Source organism: Lithobates pipiens, unplaced genomic scaffold, assembly GCF_037356315.1.
Source record: "Lithobates pipiens isolate NorthernLeopardFrog02 unplaced genomic scaffold, aLitPip1_a1.2 Scaffold_13, whole genome shotgun sequence".
NCBI lineage: Eukaryota > Metazoa > Chordata > Amphibia > Anura > Ranidae > Lithobates > Lithobates pipiens.
The window spans coordinates 355616980-355643910 of record NW_027507718.1 but is presented as its reverse complement, the minus strand read 5'-3'; the positions used below and the strand labels follow the sequence as shown (position 1 = coordinate 355643910).

The following is a 26931-nucleotide window of genomic DNA, read 5'->3' as shown; positions in this document are numbered from 1 at the left end:
TCTTTTCTTTCTAAGGGCATACAATGGTGATTTCACTCCCTACTACCTATTACAGTTTGGGAGGCCATGAAATTTCCAGATAGCACAACCCCCCCCCCCCCCCCCCAAATGACCCCATTTTGGAAAGTAGACACTTCAAGCTATTTGCTGAGAGGCATGTTGTGTCCATGGAACATTTTATATTTTTCCACAAATTTTGGGAAAATTACTATTATTTACACAAAGTTGTCACTAAATGATATATTGTTCAAACATGGCATGGTTATATGTGAAATTACACCCCAAAATACATTCTGCTGCTTCTCCTGAGTATTGGGATACCGTATCTGTGAGACTTTTTGTGAGCCAAGCACCACCTTCTGGCTTTCTAAAGGTCATAAAATTGTGATTTTACTCCTCACTACCTATTACAGTTACGGATGCCCTGAAATCTCCAGATAGCAAACCCCCCCAAATGACCTAATTTTAGAAAATAGACACTCCAAGGTATTTGCTAAGAGGCACAATGAGTATTTTGCAGCTCTCATTTGTTTTTGCAAAATTAAGAAAGAAAAGAAATATGTATTTTTTTTCTTTTTTAAATTTTCTGGAGGGCCGGAGCCATTACATCACCTCTGGTTCCTTTGGCACATAAACAAGCTATTTTTATAAAACATATAATGTTACATTATAGACCTCAGGTCTCTCCATGAAGAGGACCTGTCATGCTGTATTGTTGTCACAAGGGATGTTTACATTTATTATGATCACAATCAAAGAAAAAATTAACGGGACAGTGTAAAAATACAAAAATGGAATAAAATAAATAATAATAAAAAAAATGTAAGCGCCCCGTCCCCCTGTGCTTGCGTGCAGTGGTGAATGCATACTTAGATCACACCCACATATGTAAACATTACATTTTTAAAGTGCTGCCTATGGAGATTTTTAAGTACCTTAGTTTGGCGCCATTCTACGATGAGCATGCGCCATTTGAAAGTATGACATATTTGTTATCTATTTACTCTGGTGAGCTGGTGGATGTTAGAGACCTTGCACTCTTCCACCTTCCATTTGAGGATGCCCCACATATGCTCAATAGGGTTTAAGTCTGGAGACATGCTTGGCCAGTCCATTACCTTTACCCTCAGCTTCTTTAGCAGGGAAGTGGTCGTCTTGGAGGTGTGTTTGGGGTTGTTATCATGTTGGAATACTGCTCTGCAGCCCAGTCTACGAAGGGAGGGGATTGTGCTCTGCTTTAGTATATCACAATACATGTTGGCATTCATGGTTCCCTCAATGAACTGTAACTCCTCAGTGCTGGTAGCACTCATGCAGCTCCAGACCATTACACTCACACCATCATACTTAACTTAAGGGAAGACACACGTGTCTTTGTACTCCTCACCTGTTTGCCGCCACACACGCTTGACACCATCTGAACCAAATAAGTTTATCTTGGTCTCATCAGACCTCAGGACATGGTTCTAGTAACCATGTCCTTAGTCTGATTATCTTCAGCAAACTGTTTGCAGGCTTGCTTATGCATCATCTTTAGAAGAGGCTTCCTTCTGGGATACACTTTTTTCACTTTATATGTTTTTGAGATAAGAAATATTTTTTTATTTAGTTTATTTTGCTGATAGCGCCGCAATTTATCTATTTTCATTTTATTCCTTCTGGGATGACAGTCATGTAGGCCAGCTTTATGCAGCATGCGGTGTATGGTCTGAGCACTGACAGGCTGACCCTCCATCCCTTCAACCTCTGCACCAATGCTGGCAGCACTTATATGTCTATTTCCCAAAGATAACCTCTGGATATGATGCTGAGAACATGCACTCAACCTCTTTGGTTGACCATGGCGAGGCCTGTTCTGAGTGGAACCTATCCTGTTAAACCACTGTATGGTCTTGGCCACCATGCTTCAGCTCAGTTTCAGGGACTTGGCAATCTTCTTATAGCGTAGGCCATCTTTATGTAGAGCAACACTTTTTTTTTTCAGATTCTCAGAGTTTTTTGCTATGAGGGGCCATGTTGAACTGCCAGTGACCAGTATGAGATAGTGAGAGCGATAACACCAAGTTTACACACCTGCTCTTCATTCACACCTGAGACATTGTAACACTAATGGGTTACATGACACCGGGGATGGAAAATGGCTAATAGGGCCCAATTTGAACATTTTCACTTAGGGGTGTACTCACTTTTGTTGCCATCAGTTTAGACATTAATGGCTGTGTGTTTAGTTATTTTGAGGGGACAACAAACTGTACACTCACTACTTTACATTGTAGCAAAGTGTCATTTCTTCAGTGTTGTCACATGAAAAGATATAATAAAATATTTACAAAATATATTGTGGGAAATTAGCTCGTGGGGATCACCTTTTCTCAAAATGAAGGCCAGCGTGCAGGCAGTTTCTTTCAAATCTGCTGGGTTGCCAGCTTTAATTATAAGTGGTTTGCAAAGTCATAACAATAAACAATAATAGTAAAGCAAATTCTGGCCGTCCGGCGCTAAACTAAACAGTAGAATACTCTCCATACAGTGTGGAGCTGGTCCCTGTCACCCACAAAACATAAGGTAAAGCAAACCTTCTTTTTCAATCCAAACAAATAGAGTTCCTCTCTCTCAGATTCCTTTCTTTCTCTTCCTAGTCATTTAAAGTCCACCTGAGCATTGACTCAGACCGGAACCAAGCCTGCCACAAAAAACCTGGGCTGGATTCCGCTTCAATCTCTTACAATAGAACGAATGCAAGGTGAAATATACCAATTATTGGATTATTGATGACCTCACCTCGCATACTGTCACAATATATATATATATATATATATATATAAATATATATATATATATATATAAATATATATATATATATATATATATATATATATATATATATATTTTGGTAGTATGGTACCCCACCAGCAGAAGAATACAGGGTTCTCAACCAGGCAGGTTGAGGGGCTCCAGGAAAGTTGTTTATTTGTGAGGAAACTGGCTTTTCAGTTTCCTCTGTGTTTTCAAAAATCCAGTTTGGGACCTGGAGCCCGGAGATTCCATAGTGTTATGGGTGGGACGGAATCTCCAATCCTGGGGCCGGGTTTTGGGAACAGCCAGAAGTCTGGCTGGATGATTGCACAGGTGGGCTTATAACAGAGCCAAGACCATGATTCTGGGCTCCACCCTCCCGAGGAGTCCAGGCGAGTAAGGGAGAAGTGTGCATGTCTGCACAGGTCGGTCTGTCAGAGCAGACAGAGGGTCCAAGCTTGTGGGCTTGTATATATTGTTTGGGGGTCATTTTCTAGCAAAAAAAACACTGCATTTTACTTATACTGTATGAGAGAAGTGCCAGAATTGGCTTGGTAGGCAAGTGGTTTTGTGAAACGGTAAACTAACCCTTTAAGGTCCCTCATCATATAAGCAAATATAAAATATTTCTGCAAGGGTTACACAAGCAAGGACCACGAGAGTGAAAACATTTCATCAGGTGATTTAATAATAGGAAAGGGAAAAGGACTTTAAAGTATATTGGGAAATCTTTCTAGGATGTGTTGTAAACAAGTAAACCTTAATGGAAAAAAATGAAAACAGCCTTACATCCTTTGGAACACTAGAGGATGCTTTAATCCCGTCAAATATAAACAGTGTGCAAATCTTGTTTGAGGAGGTGCAGGGCCAATGATACAAACAGTGGTAGTAAGAAAGAAAAGAAAAACATGTATATACATGTGGAGAGATGCTGACTATTAGCAAGTATTTAGCACACTAGATACAACCAGAGGTTACATAACTTAGATGTCACGCTTACCCCTAAGCCCTTGTACACACGGTCAGACATTCCGATGGAAAATGTCCGATCGGACCGTGTTGTCGGATAATCCGACCGTGTGTGGGCTCCATCGGACTGTTTCCGTCAGAATATCCGACCATCAAAGTTATAGAGCTGGGCTATAAAATTTTCCGACAACATGGTCCGATCAGACTTTGTCCGATCGTTTGTAGAGAATTCCGATCGGACAAAGTGCCAAGCATGCTCAGATCAAAATCCTAGACCAAAGCTATTGGCTACTAGCCTGAATGTAGTCCCGTCGTAACGAAATAACGTCATCACGTTACGAACGATCGGATTTTCCAACAACTTTGTCCATCCGTGTGTATGCAACACCAGTTTCAGACAAAATCCGTCAGACAAAATACGACGGATTTTGTTGCCGGAATGTCCGACCGTGTGTACAAGGGCTTACGCAGGTAGTCAAATACTATAGCTAACTTCTGTGTTCTTCAACTAAAGCAGCCCCATTTCTCATAAGGCAAGCCCCAGTACTTGGTTGCCCCCAGGATTTATACACAATGCTATAGTGTACTACTACCATGCCAGGGCATGCACTAACTGAGCAAAGCAGACAGGAAGATGCAGTTGGCTGACAGGCAGGGTTCAGAATAATCAGGATAAAAATCTGAAGTCAAAGGGCAGGAAGAGTTCAGAGAATAGTCAATATCCAATCCAAGGTTGTCAACAAGGAAATCTAATCTAGCAGAGTAGGGCAGACAAACAGGGAGCCTGGAACAGGTATTACACACGCTATCACAAGCATGAGACTGCAGACTCGACTGGCTTAAATCACGTTTGGTCTCCACCCACAGACTGATCATAATCAATTAACTTGCAGGTGGACAGACAAACGAGAAGAATGCCATGGCCAAAACCAGGATGCTGAAACCAGCAGCTATGATGGGACAGGAGTGCACACACTCCTGACATTAGACATTAAATAAACTTTACAAACAATACAAAAGCTTATAGAAAAAGGGGGAGACAAGATAACAACATGATATAACTGTCAGGGCTGGGCTCAGCCCTTCCTTCTCTGAGCTGACCGCTCAGCTGTCGGCTAATTGCCAGCTTCTATCTCTCCACAGTGACTCACCTGATAATATCCTGCTCATCATTCCTGCTTACTTAAGCTGTCCAGCCAAGCTGATCTCTGCCTTCACCTGCATCACAGAGACTTTCTCCTGTGTTCCTGTTAAATACCTGCTTGGCTGACATTCCTTCTGGCTCCAGATCCTGCTTGTTGTTCCACTACGCTGATTCCTGACTTTCTGTATTGTCTGACTATCCATTTCCTTGTTACTGAACTTTGGCTACGTTTAACTACGTTTGTTCTATTTACTTGTATTACTAAACAAGTGTGATTTAACTGTACTTCTGTCTCGGTCTGAGTTATGGTTTCTGACATTAACTAACTGTGAGTTCTCACTCACTATGGAGGCTTCTGTACAGATAAGTAGGTACTCTGACAATGGTGAATGGAAATAGTCAGATTAGGGGCATAAAGGAGACAGATGAAAAGAATATCCCCCTGAAGCAATATCAACCACCTCCTGTCTGCTATATTGTCAATTGATGGGTGAGTAGTGGCTTTCTCATTCTGGGACTATGTCATATGATGTCATCCAACTCACTACGTGATTGCACCCCGTGAGGGCACGCTTTGGCATCATTGGTGTGCTCTGTCCCTGGGACATGGCGCATCACCAATCTCAGTAAACAGCCCATGACAAGGTTCTTTACCCATGTGATCAACTGTGTCCAATCACAACTGATCACATGAACAAGCAAATGTTGGTTATCAGCACTTCTTTACTCACACTGACAGCACGTGAGGAGCAAAGAGACAATTAGAGGCATTTCTTCACAGGAAAGATCTGCACAGATAATCAATAGCAGGCCTAACAGTGCTCAACAGTGATGCCAATCAGTGCCCATCAGTGATGACAGTCAGTGCTGCTTTTCAGTGCCCATCAGCGCTTTCTCATCAGTGCCACATATCTGTGCCACCTATCAGCACCCATCAGTGCTCCAAGCAGTGCCCATCATTGCTGCATATTAGTACCTCCTCACCAGTGCCACATCATCATTTCCTTTCAGTGCTGTCTCATCAGTGCCCATCAGTGCAGCCTGATCAGCACACATCAATGAAAGAGAAAAAAAGCTCTATCTGTCTCCAAAAAATGCTAAAACATTTGTTTGGGTACAGCGTTGCATGACCACGCAATTGTCATTCAAAGTATGACAGCACTGAAAGCTAAATATTGGCCTGGGCAGGAAGAGGGTAAAAGTGTCCAGTAGGCAAGTAATGTTGAAAGTTATCTACGGAGAGGGCAGATCTGAATGTACAGGTAGTGACACAGAATTATATGTAACCTGCCGGATCTAGTCATGTGGAAACAGCTTCAGAGTTTGTAAAAAGAGGGCTTTCTTTCCATCTTGGACCCCAAAACTTGGCTAAGAACAACATGCTATATTCAACATTTTTAGCACGTTGTCTGACTTTGACTGCTTCATAAGAGCAGTGTTGATTCTGGGTATCCAAGGAGTAATCGAGGATCATCATCAGTTTTATCTTTTCATACTGCAATTCACCTTTATGTCTGGCTTCTCCAAGTATAGGGTCTCATTCATAAAAGCTCAGCAATTTCAAAAAGAAAGTATATGGTGAGGAACAAATCATGTCAGGGTAGCATGTGGTGGGTACATTTGCCTGCAATTTTTTTTTGAGGCAACCATATGAGAAAAAGGGCTCCATCCGGGAACCTCAAGGTGCAAAGATTACTGCACCTGTTTGTTTTCTCAGTGCCCTCTACTCTGGATTTCAGAGTTTTCACCTCAACAGAGAGAGTGTGAAGCGTAGCTGTATGCTGTCTAGTGGTGTCTCCAGTAATCCCCATGCAGTCCTTTGTTGCTGAAAAGCTTTGCCATGTTCAATGTAAAAAAAAAACTTTGTGAAAAGATAATTTAGTGGAGTACAGCTCTGTTAAAAATTCTTAAAATGAAAACAGTGGTTGCTATGATGTACCCTAACAACCAATGACAGTTTTGAAAAAAAAGCATGGCATTCCCCCCAAAAATACATACCAGATCCTTATGCTTGATGAGGGCCTGGTATGAATTTTAAGGGGTCCCGATGTTCACTGTTTGGCATTGCTATGATTGTAACACAATACATGGCTGTCATTTCATGCATAAGAAGGAGATACATTAGGTGCCAGGCCCATAAAGCTGGATGGAAATTTCCCCCTCCACTTTATTGTGGCAGGAAGCTCAGATGCCTCTACACATTAGCAGAAGGCTTTTTCACAATATTACCCTTCTTAGGGCGCTTTGCAATGATCTCCACATTAGTTAAGGTGCATATATGAAAAAGGAGCAATGCAGATCAAGTGCAATCATGGTGTCACACCAACAACAGAATCTATCTGATCCCTGTATGTACAAATTAAGACCTTTTGATGCTTGCCACTGCTTTTATAGAGGCTGAAGCTATAAGTGCTCATGCACACGGACGTTTTAAAAAACTGGCTGCAAAGCTAGCTCCGATGCCTGGAAAAATTGTTGTTTTTTTACCGCGTTTTGCATTGGCGTTTTTGTGCGTTTTTTAGCGTTAGCGTTAAGTAGCGTTTTTTAAGAAACACATCTCTTGGCTATAGCACTCAGAAAACAAAGAAAATATGTTGCGCGTTTATGCGCGTTTTTGCGCGTTTTCCCGCGATTCGCGTTTTTACAGCTCTAGCTCCACGCCACGGAACGCACTGGTCCTGGGTTTTTTTTACAGCTTAAAAACGCCTATGCCATTTGCAGCTCAAAAACGCCTAGGTGGGCATGAAGCCATAGACTAACATGGACAGCCGTTTTTAAGCTGCAAAAAAAGCTCAAAAAAGTGGCTGTAAAAACGTCCGTGTGCATGAGGCCTAAAGAATTTCTTATTTGCGGACTTAATAATGATACAGAAGATTGCTAATCCTAAATGAACATGCATTCGTTTACAAATGTTTTATCTACCTTAGATGAAAACGTGAAAATTAATATACACCTAATTTATTTTCCTCTACAACAGACTTTGTTTATATATTTTATTTTAACATTTGCAATATATTTCAATTAAATGTAACATTATATGTTGTGAAAGAAATGTACTCTGAAAATTCTTCAGGCGTGATAAAATTGGTAGATTTAAAAAAAAAAGTGAATTAAAATAAAAAACACTTATAAATGATGAACTGGTGATTGCAAGACTGCAATAACTGTGCACTTGTTCTGCATACATTTATTAAATCTATTTAAAACAGATTTAATTACTTTGTTACATTCTATAGAGAGTTTCATTAATTCTAGTGTATCTATGTTTGCTATTGTACTAATTATAATGTCAAATATAATCTAGAAGATTACATACATTCTAAGTTTATAAAAATACAAAAAAAGTTTGTCCTATTTCTCATATTATTCATATTGTTCTAAAAGTGATGCCACATGATATCAGAGGAATGCGAGGTTGCCTGTTTATGACACCGAATGGCCCCGCCCTCAGCTATATAACAGCTGTCACTTGGCGGGAGCCTCCCATGGAGGTGGAGCTGTTGCAGCTTTTTTTTTGGCTTGTCGTTGTGAGACGGATTTACAATGCGGACGTTTTTTTTTTTTATCTTTTAATAAAGGGTTTGTCCCAAAGTGTCTCCTGTCTTTTGTACTATTTTTGACACTTTTTTTGTGAAATTGTAGGGGTACAATTTACCCGCTACCAGTTCACATAGGGGGGAGGCTGGGAGCTGGGATCCTTGTTAAAGGGAGCTTCCAGATTCTGCTAAGCCCCTCCCACCTGCAGACCCCCACAACATGGGGACAAGGTGCTTTGGGGGCTACTCCAAAGCACCTTTCCCATGTTGAGAGCATGTGGCCTGGTACGGTTCAGGAGGGGGGCACTCTCTTGTCCCCCCTATTTTCCTGCGGCCTGCCAGGTCACATGCTTGGATAAGGGTCTGGTATGGATTTTGGGGGACCCCCTATGCCATTTTTTTATTTTGGCGCAGGGTTCCCCTTAAAATCCATACCAGACCTGAAGTGTCTGGTATGGATTTTGGGGGGACCCCTATGCCATTATTTAAAAAAAATGTGGTTTGGGGCACCCCTTAATATTCATACCAGTCCCAAAGGGCCTGGTAATGGACTGGGGGGAACCCATGCTGTTTTTTTTTTTTCAATGAGTTTTATATTGCCGAGACCCAAGAATTCAATACAGCCACGATCAGTTTTAAATGACTTTTTTCCTTTAGAAATGTAATTTTGCTGCAGTACTGTTCTAAACACTGGAAAACTGCACCACTTTACAGGCATACTATAGACACCCCCAGGCATGATATTTAAAGGAATATTTAATTTTTATTGTTTCATTTTAAGCATTATTAAAATCACTGCTTCTGAAAAAATTTCAGTTTTTAAAACTTTTTTTTGCATTGATACATGTCCCCTGGGGCAGGACACAGGTCCCCAAACACTTTTTATGACAATAACTTCATCTAAGCCTTTAAAATGAGCACTTTTGATTTTTCATGTTTGTGTCCCATAGACTTCAATGGTATTCATGTGTTTGTCCAAATTTTTTGTTTGTTCGCATGTTCTGGTGCGAACTGAACCAGGGGGGTGTTCGGCTCATCCTTACTCTCCAGTTTTAGTAAATCAACCCCTTTAAGTCCATATTTGATCAGAAACATCACCCAGTCAGGTGAACGGTCAGAAGGCGCAAATGGGTTTGATTTATTAAAGGCTAATATACTGTGCACGTGTGCCATAACTTAATAGATGAGGTAAAACTTTACTTTGCAAAGAATACTCAATCACATGCAAGGAAAATAAAAAAATGCACATGATTGGACAATAGAAACAGCAGTGCTTCCTCTCAGATCTAGAGCAACTGTGATTGTAGTGTGCTTGCAGTCCACCGTTTATTTGCCTTTAGTAAATCAACCTCAATGTGTCAGTTAGTGGGTATTTTTTTTGCAGATCAGCAGGCATCAATTCATCAATCATGAATGACATCTGCATCATTGGAAGGCATGATTTAAGATGGATTTACATTGTAGGACTTTTTTGTCTAATAAAGGATAATGGAATGGCATCAGTGTGTTTTTTTACTATGTGATTTTGGTAGTGTGTTTTGATATGGTTCAGGAAGGGGAGCACACTCTTGCTACCTCCCTTTTCCTGGTCGGACAGCCAAAGTGAATACTTAGATAAAGGCTTATTATAGATTTTGGAGCAATCCTACACCATTGTTTGTGTGGGGTCCCCCTAAAATTCCTGGCCCTCTTTAAGGATAAGGATCCGGTATTGTTTTTAGGAGGGATCCCATGCCTTTTTTTATGTTTTTTAATGAGGGTCTGGTATGGATTTTATATAGGGCCCCATGGAAAATTACAAGGCAAAAAACAAAAGAAAAGCAGAAGAAGAAGTGTGCCCCTAACTCCATATCAGACCATTATATGAGCATGTAGCCTGGATGGCCACAAAAATGAGGGGGGAATAAACATGCAGCCTCCCCCTTCTTCCTAAATCATAACAGGCCATATGCCCTTAACATGGGGGGGAGTGGTAGCTTGACATAAGGAATACCCCTACCAAAATACCTACCCTTATGTGGATAAGGATAAGGGCCTATACCCAACATCACTAGCCTGGTGGATGTTGTAGTGTGTGTGTGTGTGTGTGGGGGGGGGGGGTATTAGAACCTAGAAGTCCCCTTGAAAATAATATAAATTACAATGAGTAAGGGGTACATAGTACTGCTACTTACTCAATCACAGAAAAAAAACTCCATGATGAAGATCTTTAATGAAAAAAAAATGCATATGATTTTAATCAATAAACAGCATCATCCAGTAATGTAGATACACTTCAATCTTTCAATGACCCGATAAAAGAAAAAAAATATTTTCTCTCAGCAGATTCTACTTTGGGGACAGCTAAATAAGCTGTAAACAAATGGCTGGGAGCTGGCTTGTGTCATTGACCAAATACAGTCTAGATAATAAGTACTAGTATCACTGGAATGTGCACACAAAATATTGAAAGTGACAGCCAATGATCCCAGCGCCCTATGCAGTAAGTCAAAACTCACCCTAACAAGCTGCTATCATACAGAAGGACAAAATCACAAAAATATATAGTATACCGTATCCGTACCCTAATTACCCCGCATATACTATATTGACAGCGCTAAAACAAAAAAGGGGAAATAATCAAAAAATAAAATATAATAAATATATAGAGGATAAAATATAATAAATACATGGAGGATAATAACTCAGTGTCTAAAAAAAGTCACTAGCAAGTGTCCATAATATCTCCAAACATATATGACTCAATATTCAATTGAGCTATCACACTTTGGAAAAAAGTTCAGATAAGCAGATCCATCTCCGAAGAAGAAAACACCAGTGTGCGAAGGGTCTGACGGCCGGTGACACCCCTTATGGTAATTCACTCACCAGAACCCAAAGGGTTAACAGGCACTTCACTACGGCTGCAGAAGTAGTCCCACTAGTGTCCCTCCGGAAAATCGTCTTATCATAACACCATAGGTTCCTCTCTCTCGGGCTCCCTGCTCTCTCACCGATAAGAGTTCACTTAATTCTCATTCACAGCTCCAGATCCACATATAGAAAACAATAAAATATAGATTCCATAGTGCAACACAGCTTTATTCATTAAAAACACTCATGCGCTTAAAATCATACGTACACAATGTGCACAGCAAAATGTCACATTTAAAATGTCACTTGCAGCGATAACGAGGTGGTCTCACCGCAGTCCTGAGCGCGTTTGGTCGAATACTGCCTCAGCTTCCACGGCGGGTCCCGGGTAACCACTCCGAATAGCCTGCTCTGGTGACGTATAGCTGCCTGGTCACGCCCATACGCGTTTCGTCATCACGTCTTCGTCCGTGGGCGTGGCCAGGCAACGCAGCTAGTCAATTTAAATACCTTGCGGGGCGGGAAGCCAGATCAAAATAACGCCCACGTCCGGCCCCCTCTCCTCGCATTCGATGTGACAATGTAATGACATCGCCGTATAAGCGATCGTCATAACAACGGCCTGCTAAAAATCACTATCTAGCTTAAGGGGAAGGAAATGAAGAAAACCTTCTGCTTTGTTTATTGTTACATGATTAGGTCCCGCCGTGCAAGCCATCAGCATACCGGCCAGGATACTAATAACAAAACCTTATCCTTATTGCCTATCTAAAATACCTGTATGCCTACCCCATCACCTATATTAGTTTAAACAGGGCATATCATTACTATGATATAACAAATCCGGGGCATACTGCTGTAGATATTATGAGTCTACACTAAACCATATTACAATATGCCAAAGTCACCTATGTGCAAACTATAAGTGATCAAAATTATCATTCACTGATCCCAATTATCCAGTCTAGATGACAAAGGTGAGAAAAAGGTGAGAAAAAATGAAAATGAAAATAAAATAATATGATAAAAGAAAATATAAGACAAATAAATAAAATAAAAAATAAAAATAAATAAATAAAAATAAAATTAAAAATGAAAAATGAAAATAAATATAAAAATAAAAATAAATATGAAAATAAAATAAAAATAAAAATAAAAATAAATAAAAATAAAAATAAATATAAAAATAAAAATAAAAATAAAAATAAAAATAAAATACACTCAAACTCAAATCCCAACTGTTCTATAATAGATAAAATCAGTAATCACTAATAAAGCAGTTAATATCTAACTCTATATTCAAACCAAAAGGACTCAAAGTATTTGTACGGAAAATCCATTCCGTTTCTCGCTTGGATATCTCCCGGACTAGGTTGCTGCCCTTCCAATCAGGAAAGATCCTATCCACTCCCCAAAACTTGAGTCCAGTTGGGTCCCTACCATGTTCACGTCTAAAATGTAGGGAAACACTATGCTCTTTATAACCGATGGAGATGTTATAAATATGTTCTGCTATCCTGGTGCATAGCTTTCTCTTAGTACGTCCTACATACATAAGCCCGCATGGGCACTGGAGGACATATACTACATGCGTGGTAACACATGTAATGAATTGATCGATTTTGAAATTTTGTCCATTACCAGTGGAGGTGAACTGGACCAACCCTCTTAGATGATTACAAACTGATTTGCAAGCCCGGCAGTTGCGACAGGCATAAAAGCCAGCTCTATCCCAAAACATAAGCGGTTTAGAGGGAGGATCCAGTACCTTTTTAACTAATTTATCCCCAAAGGAGGAGTTCCGCCTATATATAAACCTAGGTCTATCCGGAATGACGTCCCTGAGAGTCTTATCCAATTTAAGAATATTCCAATATTTTTGGATAATACCCTCCACCTCTTTATATTGAGTATGTAGAGTACTAATAAAACTCCATTCCTGTGTGTTTCCAGTTTTATTTTCTTTGGGTCGTAAACATTGTTCCTGAGGAACCCGAAGAACCCGTTGTAACTCTTGGTCCAAAATCTCAGCTGGGTAACCCTTTTCAACAAATTTGTCTCTAACTAGGGACACTTGTGTCAGGTAATCAGCATCAGAAGTACAGTTTCTCCTCACACGGAGAAACTGTCCCTTTGGAATCCCCCTTAACCAAAGGGGGTGATGACCACTATGAATGGGGATAAAACTGTTTCTGTCCGTGGGTTTGAAAAACACCTTTGTGGATAGGTTAGTCCTCTCTCTCATTACTGTTACATCGAGAAAATTAATAGTTTGTTTACTCCAACTGAACTCTAATTTAATATTGTTGTTATTATTATTTAAACTATCGGAGAAGCTCATCAAGGAATCCTCAGTGCCCTGCCAAATGAAAAACAAATCATCAATATACCTTTGATAAAATAATAGTTCACTTCTTCGGTTTGCAAAAATGCGAAAATCCTCCCATTGGCTCATAAATAAATTAGCCAAACTCGGTGCGAACTTTGAACCCATCGCAACCCCTTTCTTTTGGTTATAGAATTTGTCATTATACCAAAAGTAGTTGTGAGAGAGGCAAAACTCAAGAGACATACTCAAAAATTTCTTCTGGATAAAAGGCAAATCATCTCTCTGGGAGAAAGCCCAGTTGAGAGCCAACAGAGCGTCCTCATGTTGTATGATAGTGTAGAGCGAGGCTACATCCGCCGTTACCAGATAAATCTCAGCTTCTGCAGGGAACTCAACCTCCCGTAGCAATTTTAGAAAACTAGTGGTATCTTTCAAATAGGAACGTGTAGTGACTACACTCATCTGCAAGAAGTGGTCTAGATATTGTCCAATCCTTGCAGTCACTGAGTTAATCCCATTAACAATTGGTCTGGCCGGGGGGTCACTCTGATCTTTATGAATTTTGGGTAGTGTATAGATGTTAGGAATTCTGTTATAACTCGGTACCAGAAACAATTGTTCTTTCTTCGTTAAAACACGCATACAATACCCATAATTCACCAGATTCGTCAAATCCTTACGATAAGACTTTGTGGGATCTTTAACTAATGGTGTATACGTTGTTTGGTCTGACAGCATATTAATCAGCTGAGTATGATAAAACTGCTTGTCAAGAAGTACCACACCTCCCCCTTTGTCAGCTGGTCGGACTATTATATCCTTCCTCTCCTCTAGGGCTTTAATCCCTTCTTTAATGTGTTTGGGACAGAGATTTTTCTTCAAAGGAAGGATATTCAAGTCTCTGAGCACTGATTGCTTAAAAACCTCCACCTGATGATTAGAAGGTAATGAAGGATTAAACAATGACTTGTTCCTGAGTCCACTATTAATGCCTATTGTCTCACTGTTCCTATTATTCATTATCATGCTATTGTTTGAAAGCATGTATTTCTTAATATTAATCTTACGTACATATTTATGTACGTCAATATAGACATTAAATTTGTTCATAGTCTGCCGAACAGAGCATTTTAAACCAGCGTTCAAAATGTTCTTCTCCTTCTGGGATAAAATTGCTTGGGTCAGATTGTAAATCCCTGTCATTCCGTCTCCCTGCGTCTTTTTTTGCTTGAGGCGCTTACCGGCTCTGCAGCCTCTTTTGTGATGGTTTTTAATTGCCTGATTGGGCTGTATGGTATTCCCCAATCTTGGGGTTGCCTCCATTCCTGAGTGTTCTGAGTGGTTGGAGGGTACGGCGGTCGGCCCCTCCATGGACGTCCCCCTCTTGATCTCCCTCTCCATTGCCCTCTCCCTCCTCTCCCTAAAAAAGGGGGCCTCTGAGTATTATGAGGTGAGGATGATCTCATTGATGGTGTAAATCGGTTGTATGTGTCAACCTGATAAGGCCCTTGTTGATTATATACCGGGCGAGGGTCCCTATATCCCTTATTTGGTTGGTGGTATCCCTGATTTTTCTGGGATTTTTTACTTACTAAGTTTAATTTTTTTGGCAGGACTTCATCAGACATTCTAGGGATATTCCCAGAATTTTTTGATGTTCCTGATGATGATTGAATCACTACTCTACCCTCATGACGAAACGCGTATGGGCGTGACCAGGCAGCTATACGTCACCAGAGCAGGCTATTCGGAGTGGTTACCCGGGACCCGCCGTGGAAGCTGAGGCAGTATTCGACCAAACGCGCTCAGGACTGCGGTGAGACCACCTCGTTATCGCTGCAAGTGACATTTTAAATGTGACATTTTGCTGTGCACATTGTGTACGTATGATTTTAAGCGCATGAGTGTTTTTAATGAATAAAGCTGTGTTGCACTATGGAATCTATATTTTATTGTTTTCTATATGTGGATCTGGAGCTGTGAATGAGAATTAAGTGAACTCTTATCGGTGAGAGAGCAGGGAGCCCGAGAGAGAGGAACCTATGGTGTTATGATAAGACGATTTTCCGGAGGGACACTAGTGGGACTACTTCTGCAGCCGTAGTGAAGTGCCTGTTAACCCTTTGGGTTCTGGTGAGTGAATTACCATAAGGGGTGTCACCGGCCGTCAGACCCTTCGCACACTGGTGTTTTCTTCTTCGGAGATGGATCTGCTTATCTGAACTTTTTTCCAAAGTGTGATAGCTCAATTGAATATTGAGTCATATATGTTTGGAGATATTATGGACACTTGCTAGTGACTTTTTTTAGACACTGAGTTATTATCCTCCATGTATTTATTATATTTTATCCTCTATATATTTATTATATTTTATTTTTTGATTATTTCCCCTTTTTTGTTTTAGCGCTGTCAATATAGTATATGCGGGGTAATTAGGGTACGGATACGGTATACTATATATTTTTGTGATTTTGTCCTTCTGTATGATAGCAGCTTGTTAGGGTGAGTTTTGACTTACTGCATAGGGCGCTGGGATCATTGGCTGTCACTTTCAATATTTTGTGTGCACATTCCAGTGATACTAGTACTTGTTACATTGTTTTATTTACCCTGAGCGAACATGGAGGCAGTCAATTTTTTGAGGGATCGACAGATCGATTTAGAAACAGTTTTTTCCTATGAAGGGGGAGAACTTGAGGATAATGATTACACCGAAACTTTGACAGCTCTGGCCAACACCTTGGAGAAACAAGTCCGTACATGGTGGGATATCTGTACGTTTGAACAATATCTCAAGGACAAATTAATAATGAGAAGTCTGAGGTGGGATGTGGCACCTCAAGACGGCCTTGATGATATTTGCTCTATGTCAGAGTGGCTTGATTTTTTTAATGGTGTTGGCTACAAATTGCAACAACTAGTCTTAACGCGTAAAAAGAAAAAAATGGTGATCCTGGAAAAAAGGATTGCAGATTTACAAGCATCACTCGAACCAATAAGGGGCAGTCCACAATGGGTTTCTTTTAATAATGATATTCAGAAGAAGTTAGAAAAGGTCGATAGAGAAACACAGAAAAAGAAAATAAAAAAATTTAGGAGAGATTACAATGACTTCAGAAACCATACTATTTATAGCTGGCAAGAAGGTAATAGGCCACCAACACAAGAAGTGACTAATGAGGGTAGAGTAGTGATTCAATCATCATCAGGAACATCAAAAAATTCTGGGAATATCCCTAGAATGTCTGATGAAGTCCTGCCAAAAAAATTAAACTTAGTAAGTAAAAAATCCCAGAAAAATCAGGGATACCACCAACCAAATAAGGGATATAGGGACCCTCGCCCGGTATATAATCAACAAGGGCCTTATCAGGTTGACACATACAACCGATTTACACCATCAATGAGATCATCCTCACCTCATAATACTCAGAGGCCCCCTTTTTTAGGGAGAGGAGGGAGAGGGCAATGGAGAGGGAGATCAAGAGGGGGACGTCCATGGAGGGGCCGACCGCCGTACCCTCCAACCACTCAGAACACTCAGGAATGGAGGCAACCCCAAGATTGGGGAATACCATACAGCCCAATCAGGCAATTAAAAACCATCACAAAAGAGGCTGCAGAGCCGGTAAGCGCCTCAAGCAAAAAAAGACGCAGGGAGACGGAATGACAGGGATTTACAATCTGACCCAAGCAATTTTATCCCAGAAGGAGAAGAACATTTTGAACGCTGGTTTAAAATGCTCTGTTCGGCAGACTATGAACAAATTTAATGTCTATATTGACGTACATAAATATGTACGTAAGATTAATATTAAGAAATACATGCTTTCAAACAATAGCATGATAATGAATAATAGGAACAGTGAGACAATAGGCATTAATAGTGGACTCAGGAACAAGTCATTGTTTAATCCTTCATTACCTTCTAATCATCAGGTGGAGGTTTTTAAGCAATCAGTGCTCAGAGACTTGAATATCCTTCCTTTGAAGAAAAATCTCTGTCCCAAACACATTAAAGAAGGGATTAAAGCCCTAGAGGAGAGGAAGGATATAATAGTCCGACCAGCTGACAAAGGGGGAGGTGTGGTACTTCTTGACAAGCAGTTTTATCATACTCAGCTGATTAATATGCTGTCAGACCAAACAACGTATACACCATTAGTTAAAGATCCCACAAAGTCTTATCGTAAGGATTTGACGAATCTGGTGAATTATGGGTATTGTATGCGTGTTTTAACGAAGAAAGAACAATTGTTTCTGGTACCGAGTTATAACAGAATTCCTAACATCTATACACTACCCAAAATTCATAAAGATCAGAGTGACCCCCCGGCCAGACCAATTGTTAATGGGATTAACTCAGTGACTGCAAGGATTGGACAATATCTAGACCACTTCTTGCAGATGAGTGTAGTCACTACACGTTCCTATTTGAAAGATACCACTAGTTTTCTAAAATTGCTACGGGAGGTTGAGTTCCCTGCAGAAGCTGAGATTTATCTGGTAACGGCGGATGTAGCCTCGCTCTACACTATCATACAACATGAGGACGCTCTGTTGGCTCTCAACTGGGCTTTCTCCCAGAGAGATGATTTGCCTTTTATCCAGAAGAAATTTTTGAGTATGTCTCTTGAGTTTTGCCTCTCTCACAACTACTTTTGGTATAATGACAAATTCTATAACCAAAAGAAAGGGGTTGCGATGGGTTCAAAGTTCGCACCGAGTTTGGCTAATTTATTTATGAGCCAATGGGAGGATTTTCGCATTTTTGCAAACCGAAGAAGTGAACTATTATTTTATCAAAGGTATATTGATGATTTGTTTTTCATTTGGCAGGGCACTGAGGATTCCTTGATGAGCTTCTCCGATAGTTTAAATAATAATAACAACAATATTAAATTAGAGTTCAGTTGGAGTAAACAAACTATTAATTTTCTCGATGTAACAGTAATGAGAGAGAGGACTAACCTATCCACAAAGGTGTTTTTCAAACCCACGGACAGAAACAGTTTTATCCCCATTCATAGTGGTCATCACCCCCTTTGGTTAAGGGGGATTCCAAAGGGACAGTTTCTCCGTGTGAGGAGAAACTGTACTTCTGATGCTGATTACCTGACACAAGTGTCCCTAGTTAGAGACAAATTTGTTGAAAAGGGTTACCCAGCTGAGATTTTGGACCAAGAGTTACAACGGGTTCTTCGGGTTCCTCAGGAACAATGTTTACGACCCAAAGAAAATAAAACTGGAAACACACAGGAATGGAGTTTTATTAGTACTCTACATACTCAATATAAAGAGGTGGAGGGTATTATCCAAAAATATTGGAATATTCTTAAATTGGATAAGACTCTCAGGGACGTCATTCCGGATAGACCTAGGTTTATATATAGGCGGAACTCCTCCTTTGGGGATAAATTAGTTAAAAAGGTACTGGATCCTCCCTCTAAACCGCTTATGTTTTGGGATAGAGCTGGCTTTTATGCCTGTCGCAACTGCCGGGCTTGCAAATCAGTTTGTAATCATCTAAGAGGGTTGGTCCAGTTCACCTCCACTGGTAATGGACAAAATTTCAAAATCGATCAATTCATTACATGTGTTACCACGCATGTAGTATATGTCCTCCAGTGCCCATGCGGGCTTATGTATGTAGGACGTACTAAGAGAAAGCTATGCACCAGGATAGCAGAACATATTTATAACATCTCCATCGGTTATAAAGAGCATAGTGTTTCCCTACATTTTAGACGTGAACATGGTAGGGACCCAACTGGACTCAAGTTTTGGGGAGTGGATAGGATCTTTCCTGATTGGAAGGGCAGCAACCTAGTCCGGGAGATATCCAAGCGAGAAACGGAATGGATTTTCCGTACAAATACTTTGAGTCCTTTTGGTTTGAATATAGAGTTAGATATTAACTGCTTTATTAGTGATTACTGATTTTATCTATTATAGAACAGTTGGGATTTGAGTTTGAGTGTATTTTATTTTTATTTTTATTTTTATTTTTATTTTTATATTTATTTTTATTTTTATTTATTTTTATTTTTATTTTTATTTTATTTTCATATTTATTTTTATTTTTATATTTATTTTCATTTTTCATTTTTAATTTTATTTTTATTTATTTATTTTTATTTTTTATTTTATTTATTTGTCTTATATTTTCTTTTATCATATTATTTTATTTTCATTTTCATTTTTTCTCACCTTTTTCTCACCTTTGTCATCTAGACTGGATAATTGGGATCAGTGAATGATAATTTTGATCACTTATAGTTTGCACATAGGTGACTTTGGCATATTGTAATATGGTTTAGTGTAGACTCATAATATCTACAGCAGTATGCCCCGGATTTGTTATATCATAGTAATGATATGCCCTGTTTAAACTAATATAGGTGATGGGGTAGGCATACAGGTATTTTAGATAGGCAATAAGGATAAGGTTTTGTTATTAGTATCCTGGCCGGTATGCTGATGGCTTGCACGGCGGGACCTAATCATGTAACAATAAACAAAGCAGAAGGTTTTCTTCATTTCCTTCCCCTTAAGCTAGATAGTGATTTTTAGCAGGCCGTTGTTATGACGATCGCTTATACGGCGATGTCATTACATTGTCACATCGAATGCGAGGAGAGGGGGCCGGACGTGGGCGTTATTTTGATCTGGCTTCCCGCCCCGCAAGGTATTTAAATTGACTAGCTGCGTTGCCTGGCCACGCCCACGGACGAAGACGTGATGACGAAACGCGTATGGGCGTGACCAGGCAGCTATACGTCACCAGAGCAGGCTATTCGGAGTGGTTACCCGGGACCCGCCGTGGAAGCTGAGGCAGTATTCGACCAAACGCGCTCAGGACTGCGGTGAGACCACCTCGTTATCGCTGCAAGTGACATTTTAAATGTGACATTTTGCTGTGCACATTGTGTACGTATGATTTTAAGCGCATGAGTGTTTTTAATGAATAAAGCTGTGTTGCACTATGGAATCTATATTTTATTGTTTTCTATATGTGGATCTGGAGCTGTGAATGAGAATTAAGTGAACTCTTATCGGTGAGAGAGCAGGGAGCCCGAGAGAGAGGAACCTATGGTGTTATGATAAGACGATTTTCCGGAGGGACACTAGTGGGACTACTTCTGCAGCCGTAGTGAAGTGCCTGTTAACCCTTTGGGTTCTGGTGAGTGAATTACCATAAGGGGTGTCACCGGCCGTCAGACCCTTCGCACACTGGTGTTTTCTTCTTCGGAGATGGATCTGCTTATCTGAACTTTTTTCCAAAGTGTGATAGCTCAATTGAATATTGAGTCATATATGTTTGGAGATATTATGGACACTTGCTAGTGACTTTTTTTAGACAGTCTAGATAATATTTGATACATGCCATTACCTAGGATGCCCATTTGCTTTGTTAACAAGATGAAAGGCAGCAGGATAGAGGTTGCTGCCTGTGCATTAGCAACCAGTGACAATGTTGGTATATGGTGTATATGTTTACATCATATACATCATTGCATGTACATCAAAATTAAATGTTATCATTTTCTATCATTATAGTCTTATACTATAATCCATTTTTTTTAATTATTATACCGTATTAGTTTGCTTGCATTTAACACTAAACAATGTGCTCATTATAAGCTAAATTTGTTTTTCAAGAATAATTTAGATGCTTTTGCAAATCTCATTACTGTTTTTGGGTAGCATATATTTGCAGTATAGAAACCAACACTGTTAACATTATTTGTTTATTCTAATCAATCTGGGTTAAAAAATTCCTAATGCAGGCAGCAACATAATATATTAAAAATAAGTGATTTGGGCCCAACATACTTCACAGTCAAAAGGCTTTATAAGGGAAAATTGGAATAATAGTATATTAAATTATTGGTGATAGTTGTTATAGTCTTCTACTCACTAACCATATTTGTATTCTAATGGTCTAATTATCCACTATTATCCACCACTCAACCTATCTGCAATTTTCCTCCTGGCCATCCTGGGTAAGGAAACTTACATGGAAATAAATTGCCACATCTGAACAAAATAGGGAACATTTGTCCTCAACAAATGTGGAAAGAAGAGTCAGATTAGAATTAGCGGGGTTGATTTAATAAAAAAATAGAGAATGTTACTTTTCAAAGGAATTTGCACCTAGCTTAGTGAATTTGCTTTGCAAGTAATGCCCAATTACATGCAAGAAAGTTTATAAAACAGGATATTTTGTGCACATGATTGGATGTTGAAAACTTCATAGATCTGAGTCTGAGGGATGGTATGCTAAGGTTGGGAGCTCGCCATTAGAATTTTCCCATCCCGCTGAACCAATGCAACATAGTCTTTTTTTTAAGTTCTAATTACAGTGAGTCAAATTTTCAAATTCCCATAGTGGCTCAAATTTACATTAAAAAAAAAGATTGAACTTAGTGGGATGCAATTTGATAGGGGTTTGCTTTTATGTTTTCTGATGTGTATATATATTTTATAAACTTCAATAAAGTATAATAAACTTTTTAATCAATAAACATAATTTTTGTCTATTAAGCATTACATCTATATTCAAATGTGTTGGTTATCCCAGGGTACATACTTATTATGCAGAAATAGTAGTAGTTTGGCCTTTAAATAATTTTCTTTCCTGGAGGTAAAATCTGTCATGCTTAGAAGAAATGTGTCTCTGTAGCCCTCTCAAATGTAATGTGTATCTTATCCTCCTAGGTGATAGGAATTGTCATTCACTTTGATAGAAATGTCATGTTGACCTTTCCTTTAACATGTTGAAAAAGCTATATTTGTTTAGGATACAACTTTATTAATGTTAAACTGGTTAAACAAATACATAATTTTATTCTAAGCAACTTCCTCCTATTACAGGAATTGTTCAGCTGAGCCTTCCTGAAGACCAGTTAGTGATTTATACCACAGTAACAGTTGGACAAAGCGTTGTCTTGATCTGTGGCATACAAGGGAATATGAGACCTCCTATCATCTGGAAACGCAACAATGTCATTCTAAACAACTTGGACTTGGAGGACATCAATGTAAGTTAAAAGTGGAATTTCTTTATATATCCGACTTATTTCTCTACTGCAAAGAAATACTGTAAACCCTAGCAGAATTTCATTAGCACATAATTATTTTTTAACAAGGAAAACATAAAATTAGCAACAACAAAAATAAGTTCTATGTCATTCCATCTTGCCCATAAAGACTGACAGAACATAAAGTGAAGGTACAGAATTAAAAAGGTTTTTATTTAATATTACGGGACTAAAGCCAGTCATAGATTGATCAACATTCAGCTGATTCAGCAGGGACCGGTCAAATTTTGGTCCATCTATGGGGAGGCTGGTTTTTCAGAAGTTGATCATATGTGTTGAACTAAATGGAATTGTGTCTTTTTTTAAACCAGACTAACTGTGTAAACAACCTGTTGGAAAAAATTTCACTTGATCTGTGCCGCTGGCGAGTATATTCTGATGATGGGGAAGCCTCCTGGCTGTCAAATTACAATACCTCTGAGAAAGTAATTTGACGTGGATGGGGGAATCAATTCTTTTTTTTTCATTCAACCCACTGATTGAGTGAACGAAAATGAATCATGTATGTCCTACCTAACAGACCAGGTGATAAGATAACCTGGTTAAATATTGATAATTAACTTGTACAAATATATAAAAAAAAAACGTAGCAGTTTATCAGAGTTAAAGTGTTACTAAACCCACAACAATAAAATCAGTCTGTGTATACAGTAAAACATACTTGTTATAATCACTGTGGGACTCAAGGGCTTAATCCTCTGCATTGTGTAAAAAGGCTGTTTGATCCAGTTGTCAGAAACCATGAATCAGACTGAGACAGAAGTACAGTTAAATCACACTTGTTTAATAATAATAATAATAAAAGGTAAACAGAGTAAACATAGTCAAAATATAGCCAGAGTTCAGGAACCGAAACGGATAGTCAGACAAGCCAAAAAGTCAGGGAGCAAGAGTAGAGTGTAGTAGTACAGCAAGCAGGATCAGGAGCCAGAAGGAATGTCAGCCAAACAAGTCTTTAACAGGAATACGGAGCGTCTCTAGAGATGTGACCAAGGCAAAGGCAGAGATCATCTGGACTGGAAAACTTAAGTAGGCAGGACTGACAAGCAGGATGTAATCAACAGATGAGTCACTGTGGAGAGATAGGAGCTGGAAATGAGCTGACAGCTGAGCAGCCAGCTTTGAGAAGGAAGGGCTGAGCCCAGCCCTGACAGTAACCCCTCCTCACTGACCCCTCCCCCTCAGAGGACCACCAGGCTTGAGGATAAAACATCTATGGAAATCACAGAGGAGGACAGGGGCATGTGCATCTGAGGATGAAACCCAAGAGCATTCCTCCAGACCGTACCCTTCCCAATACACCAGGTACTGTATGTGTCCACGGAACCTATGGTAGTCAACAATGGACTGTACTTCATACTCCTCATGGTTTTCAACCTGTACAGGGTGAGGGCATGGCATTGGTGGTAAAACGGTTGCAGACCAAATGTTTTAATAAGGAGACATGAAATACTTTCGAAATACACATATTAGAAGGAGCTATAATGCGTAAGCCACTGGATTAATCCTGTGAAGAATACGGAAAGGCCCAATAAACCAAGGTGCGAACTTCAGAGATGGAACACAAAGTCGGAGGTTGCGAGATGACCCGGTCCCCAACCTGGTAAGATGGTGCAGGCAGGAAGCTGTCAGCATGAAGTCTGTACCTATCATTAGCATGTTGCAAAGCCTCCTGGACTTGTGCCCAAGTGGAACAAAGACCATGGAGATGCTCCTCTAATGCAGGAATACTCTGTGGAACAAATGCGTCAGGCGACATGGGAAATGTACAGGACACCAGGAATGTGTCCTGGATGGCAGGTACATTCCCCCAATATTTGAGTCATGTTCCCTTTAAAGGGGACAGTCGCAGAGTCTTCAAAAACCCTGATCACTAGGACTTTGATACTGAAGGGGTTAAGTCCCAGAGGAGAGAGGCTTCGAAAGGCAGCAGAGGGAAATATGCACCTGTGTCAAGGAAGTGAGTGAGAGAGTCTCACAAGCTGTGCAGCCAGTGTGAGCTCTTTGACCTATGGAGACAAAGGCTGCTGACCCGATCTGGCTAACATGCCTGGCACCCTTGCTCTGGAGAAGCCTAACCCCTGTATGGGACCAAAAAAAAACTAGCGGTGAGCCTACTTAATTTACCAATACCAGGATTATGGACTGTTATTTATGGCTGAAGTAAGCTGTTGTTTTGTTTAGTTGTAATTGAAATAAATAAACTGTTTGCTTTCAATAAACTGGCTGGCGGTTATTACAGAGCTACCCCAGGTTACATTTGGTGGAGAGTGCAGAACAAAGTATAGTGGCAAAAGCCATTTGAAAACTTTTAAAGGGCATGCTGTGCTGGCGGTGTCACTCCCGGGGTCATATCCAGGCCCACTGCCAGTGGGTTGTTTAATATATTCTCTAGGACAGTATTCCTAAAGGAGATCTTGACAGACCAGGGCAGCCCATTCATGTCTCGGGTGATGGCAGATCTGTGCAAGTTGTTCCAAATCAAATGGCTGCGCACATGTGTTTATCATCCACAGACAGATGGACTGGTAGAGTGATTCAATAAAACTCTCAAGTCAATGCTTAAAAGGGTTGCACAACAAGATGGTAAAGACTGGGACTGTCTACTCCCAGCACTAATGTTTGCTATTAGGTAAGTGCCTGAGGCGTCCACAGGTTTTTCCCTGTTCAAGTTGGTGTATATGCGAAAACCACAGAGACTGCTTGACTTGGTGAAGAAGACATGGGAAAGTGAGTCCTCTGCTCATAAGACAGTTGTAGAACATATAACTCAGATGAGAGATGGGATTGCTAAGGTGATGCCTCTAGTCAAGGATCACATGCGATGCAAAGACCAAAAGGCATTACAAGGTACTCATAATGGCCTGTTCTGGTATTAAAGCAGTTTTCCACTCATTGCCCTCCTTAATCCTCAGGAGATTGTATGCTCCTCTCAAATCAAGCATTGTGAAAACCGTTGCTGCATTGAGTTGGTCAAATAACTCTGTACTCAATGAAATTGGATAGGCATTCTTAATCATGAAACTCTTCTTCTTCACAAAGAGGAAACCAGCACCAGCAGGAAAGGATTTGCAGATGAAATCTTGAGAAAGTGCATCTGCAACATACTCCTTCATGGCCTTATCCTCCAAGTCCAACAAAGGGTAAACCTGGCCATGAGGGGTTATGGCACCAGGTTGAAGGGTAATTGCGCAATTATATGACCAATGTAGAGGCAAACTACAGGCTTGACCTTTGTCAAAGACATCGCTAAAATCACGGTACTCCGCCGGCAGAGAGGAGAGTGAAGAGGTCACAGGACTTTGGCTACCTTCTGGAAGCATGTCTTACTGCATTGTGGCGACCAGGAGAGAACCTCAGCACAAAGCCAATCAAAAGAGGGGTTGTGCCTCCATAACCAAGGATAACCAATAACCAGCTCAAACTTAGGTGAGGAAATAACTTGGAATTGGATTATCTCATGGTGGAGAGCCCCTATGGCCATGGACAATGGAACAGTCTCATGAGTCACATGGGCAGGCTGTAGAGGTCTTTCATCAAGTGCCTCAATGCCAAGTGGAGTGAGAGTGAGATGAGAGTAGTAGATGAGAGTAATAGAACAGCAAGCAGGATCTGGAGCCAGAAGGAATGTCAGCCAAGCAAGCCTTTAACAGGAACACAGCAGAGTGTCTCTAGCGATGTGACCAAGACAAAGACAGAGATCATCTGGACTGGCCATCTTAAGTAGGCAGGACTGATGAGCAGGATATCATTAACATGTGAGTCACTGTGGAGAGATAGGAGTTGGCAATTAGCCGACAGCTGAGCGGCCAGCTTTGAGAAGGAAGGGCTGAACCCAGTACCTTGTACATTGAAGAAACCCTATTTCTCTTCTAAAGGCACTTAAAGCAGAGTTTCACCCAAAAGTGGAACTTCTGCTCATTTGTCTCCTCCCACCTTCTGGTGCTACGTTTGGCATCTTTAGGGGGGAGGGGGGAGCGGATGCCTGTCTTTGACAGGTACCCTGTCCCCACTCCTGGGAAACCGGACCACATTGAATTACGTCAGCAGCTCTGCTCCCTCCTCCTCCTCCTTCCCCCGCTTTCAGGCCACTAGGAGAGTGCAGCAGGGTCTTGCACATGTGCAGTAGGGACCCAGTGTGAAGCTGTAATGCTTCACTACCAGGTTCCCTAACTGGCAATTGTGGCGGCACTACCCTA

The 26931-nt window shown here is 40.3% G+C and overlaps 1 protein-coding gene across 4 annotated transcripts in view; it reads left to right on the top strand.

The window, feature by feature from the left end:
• FSTL5 (follistatin like 5) overlaps positions 1-26931 on the top strand; it is an 808279-nt gene that overhangs the window by 511230 nt on the left and 270118 nt on the right. For all 4 annotated transcript variants that reach the window (XM_077477144.1, XM_077477141.1, XM_077477142.1 and 1 more), the window contains exon 7: positions 22506-22672. In XM_077477144.1, coding sequence (XP_077333270.1) covers positions 22506-22672 — 167 coding nt within the window. The remainder of the gene's footprint in view (positions 1-22505; positions 22673-26931) is intronic.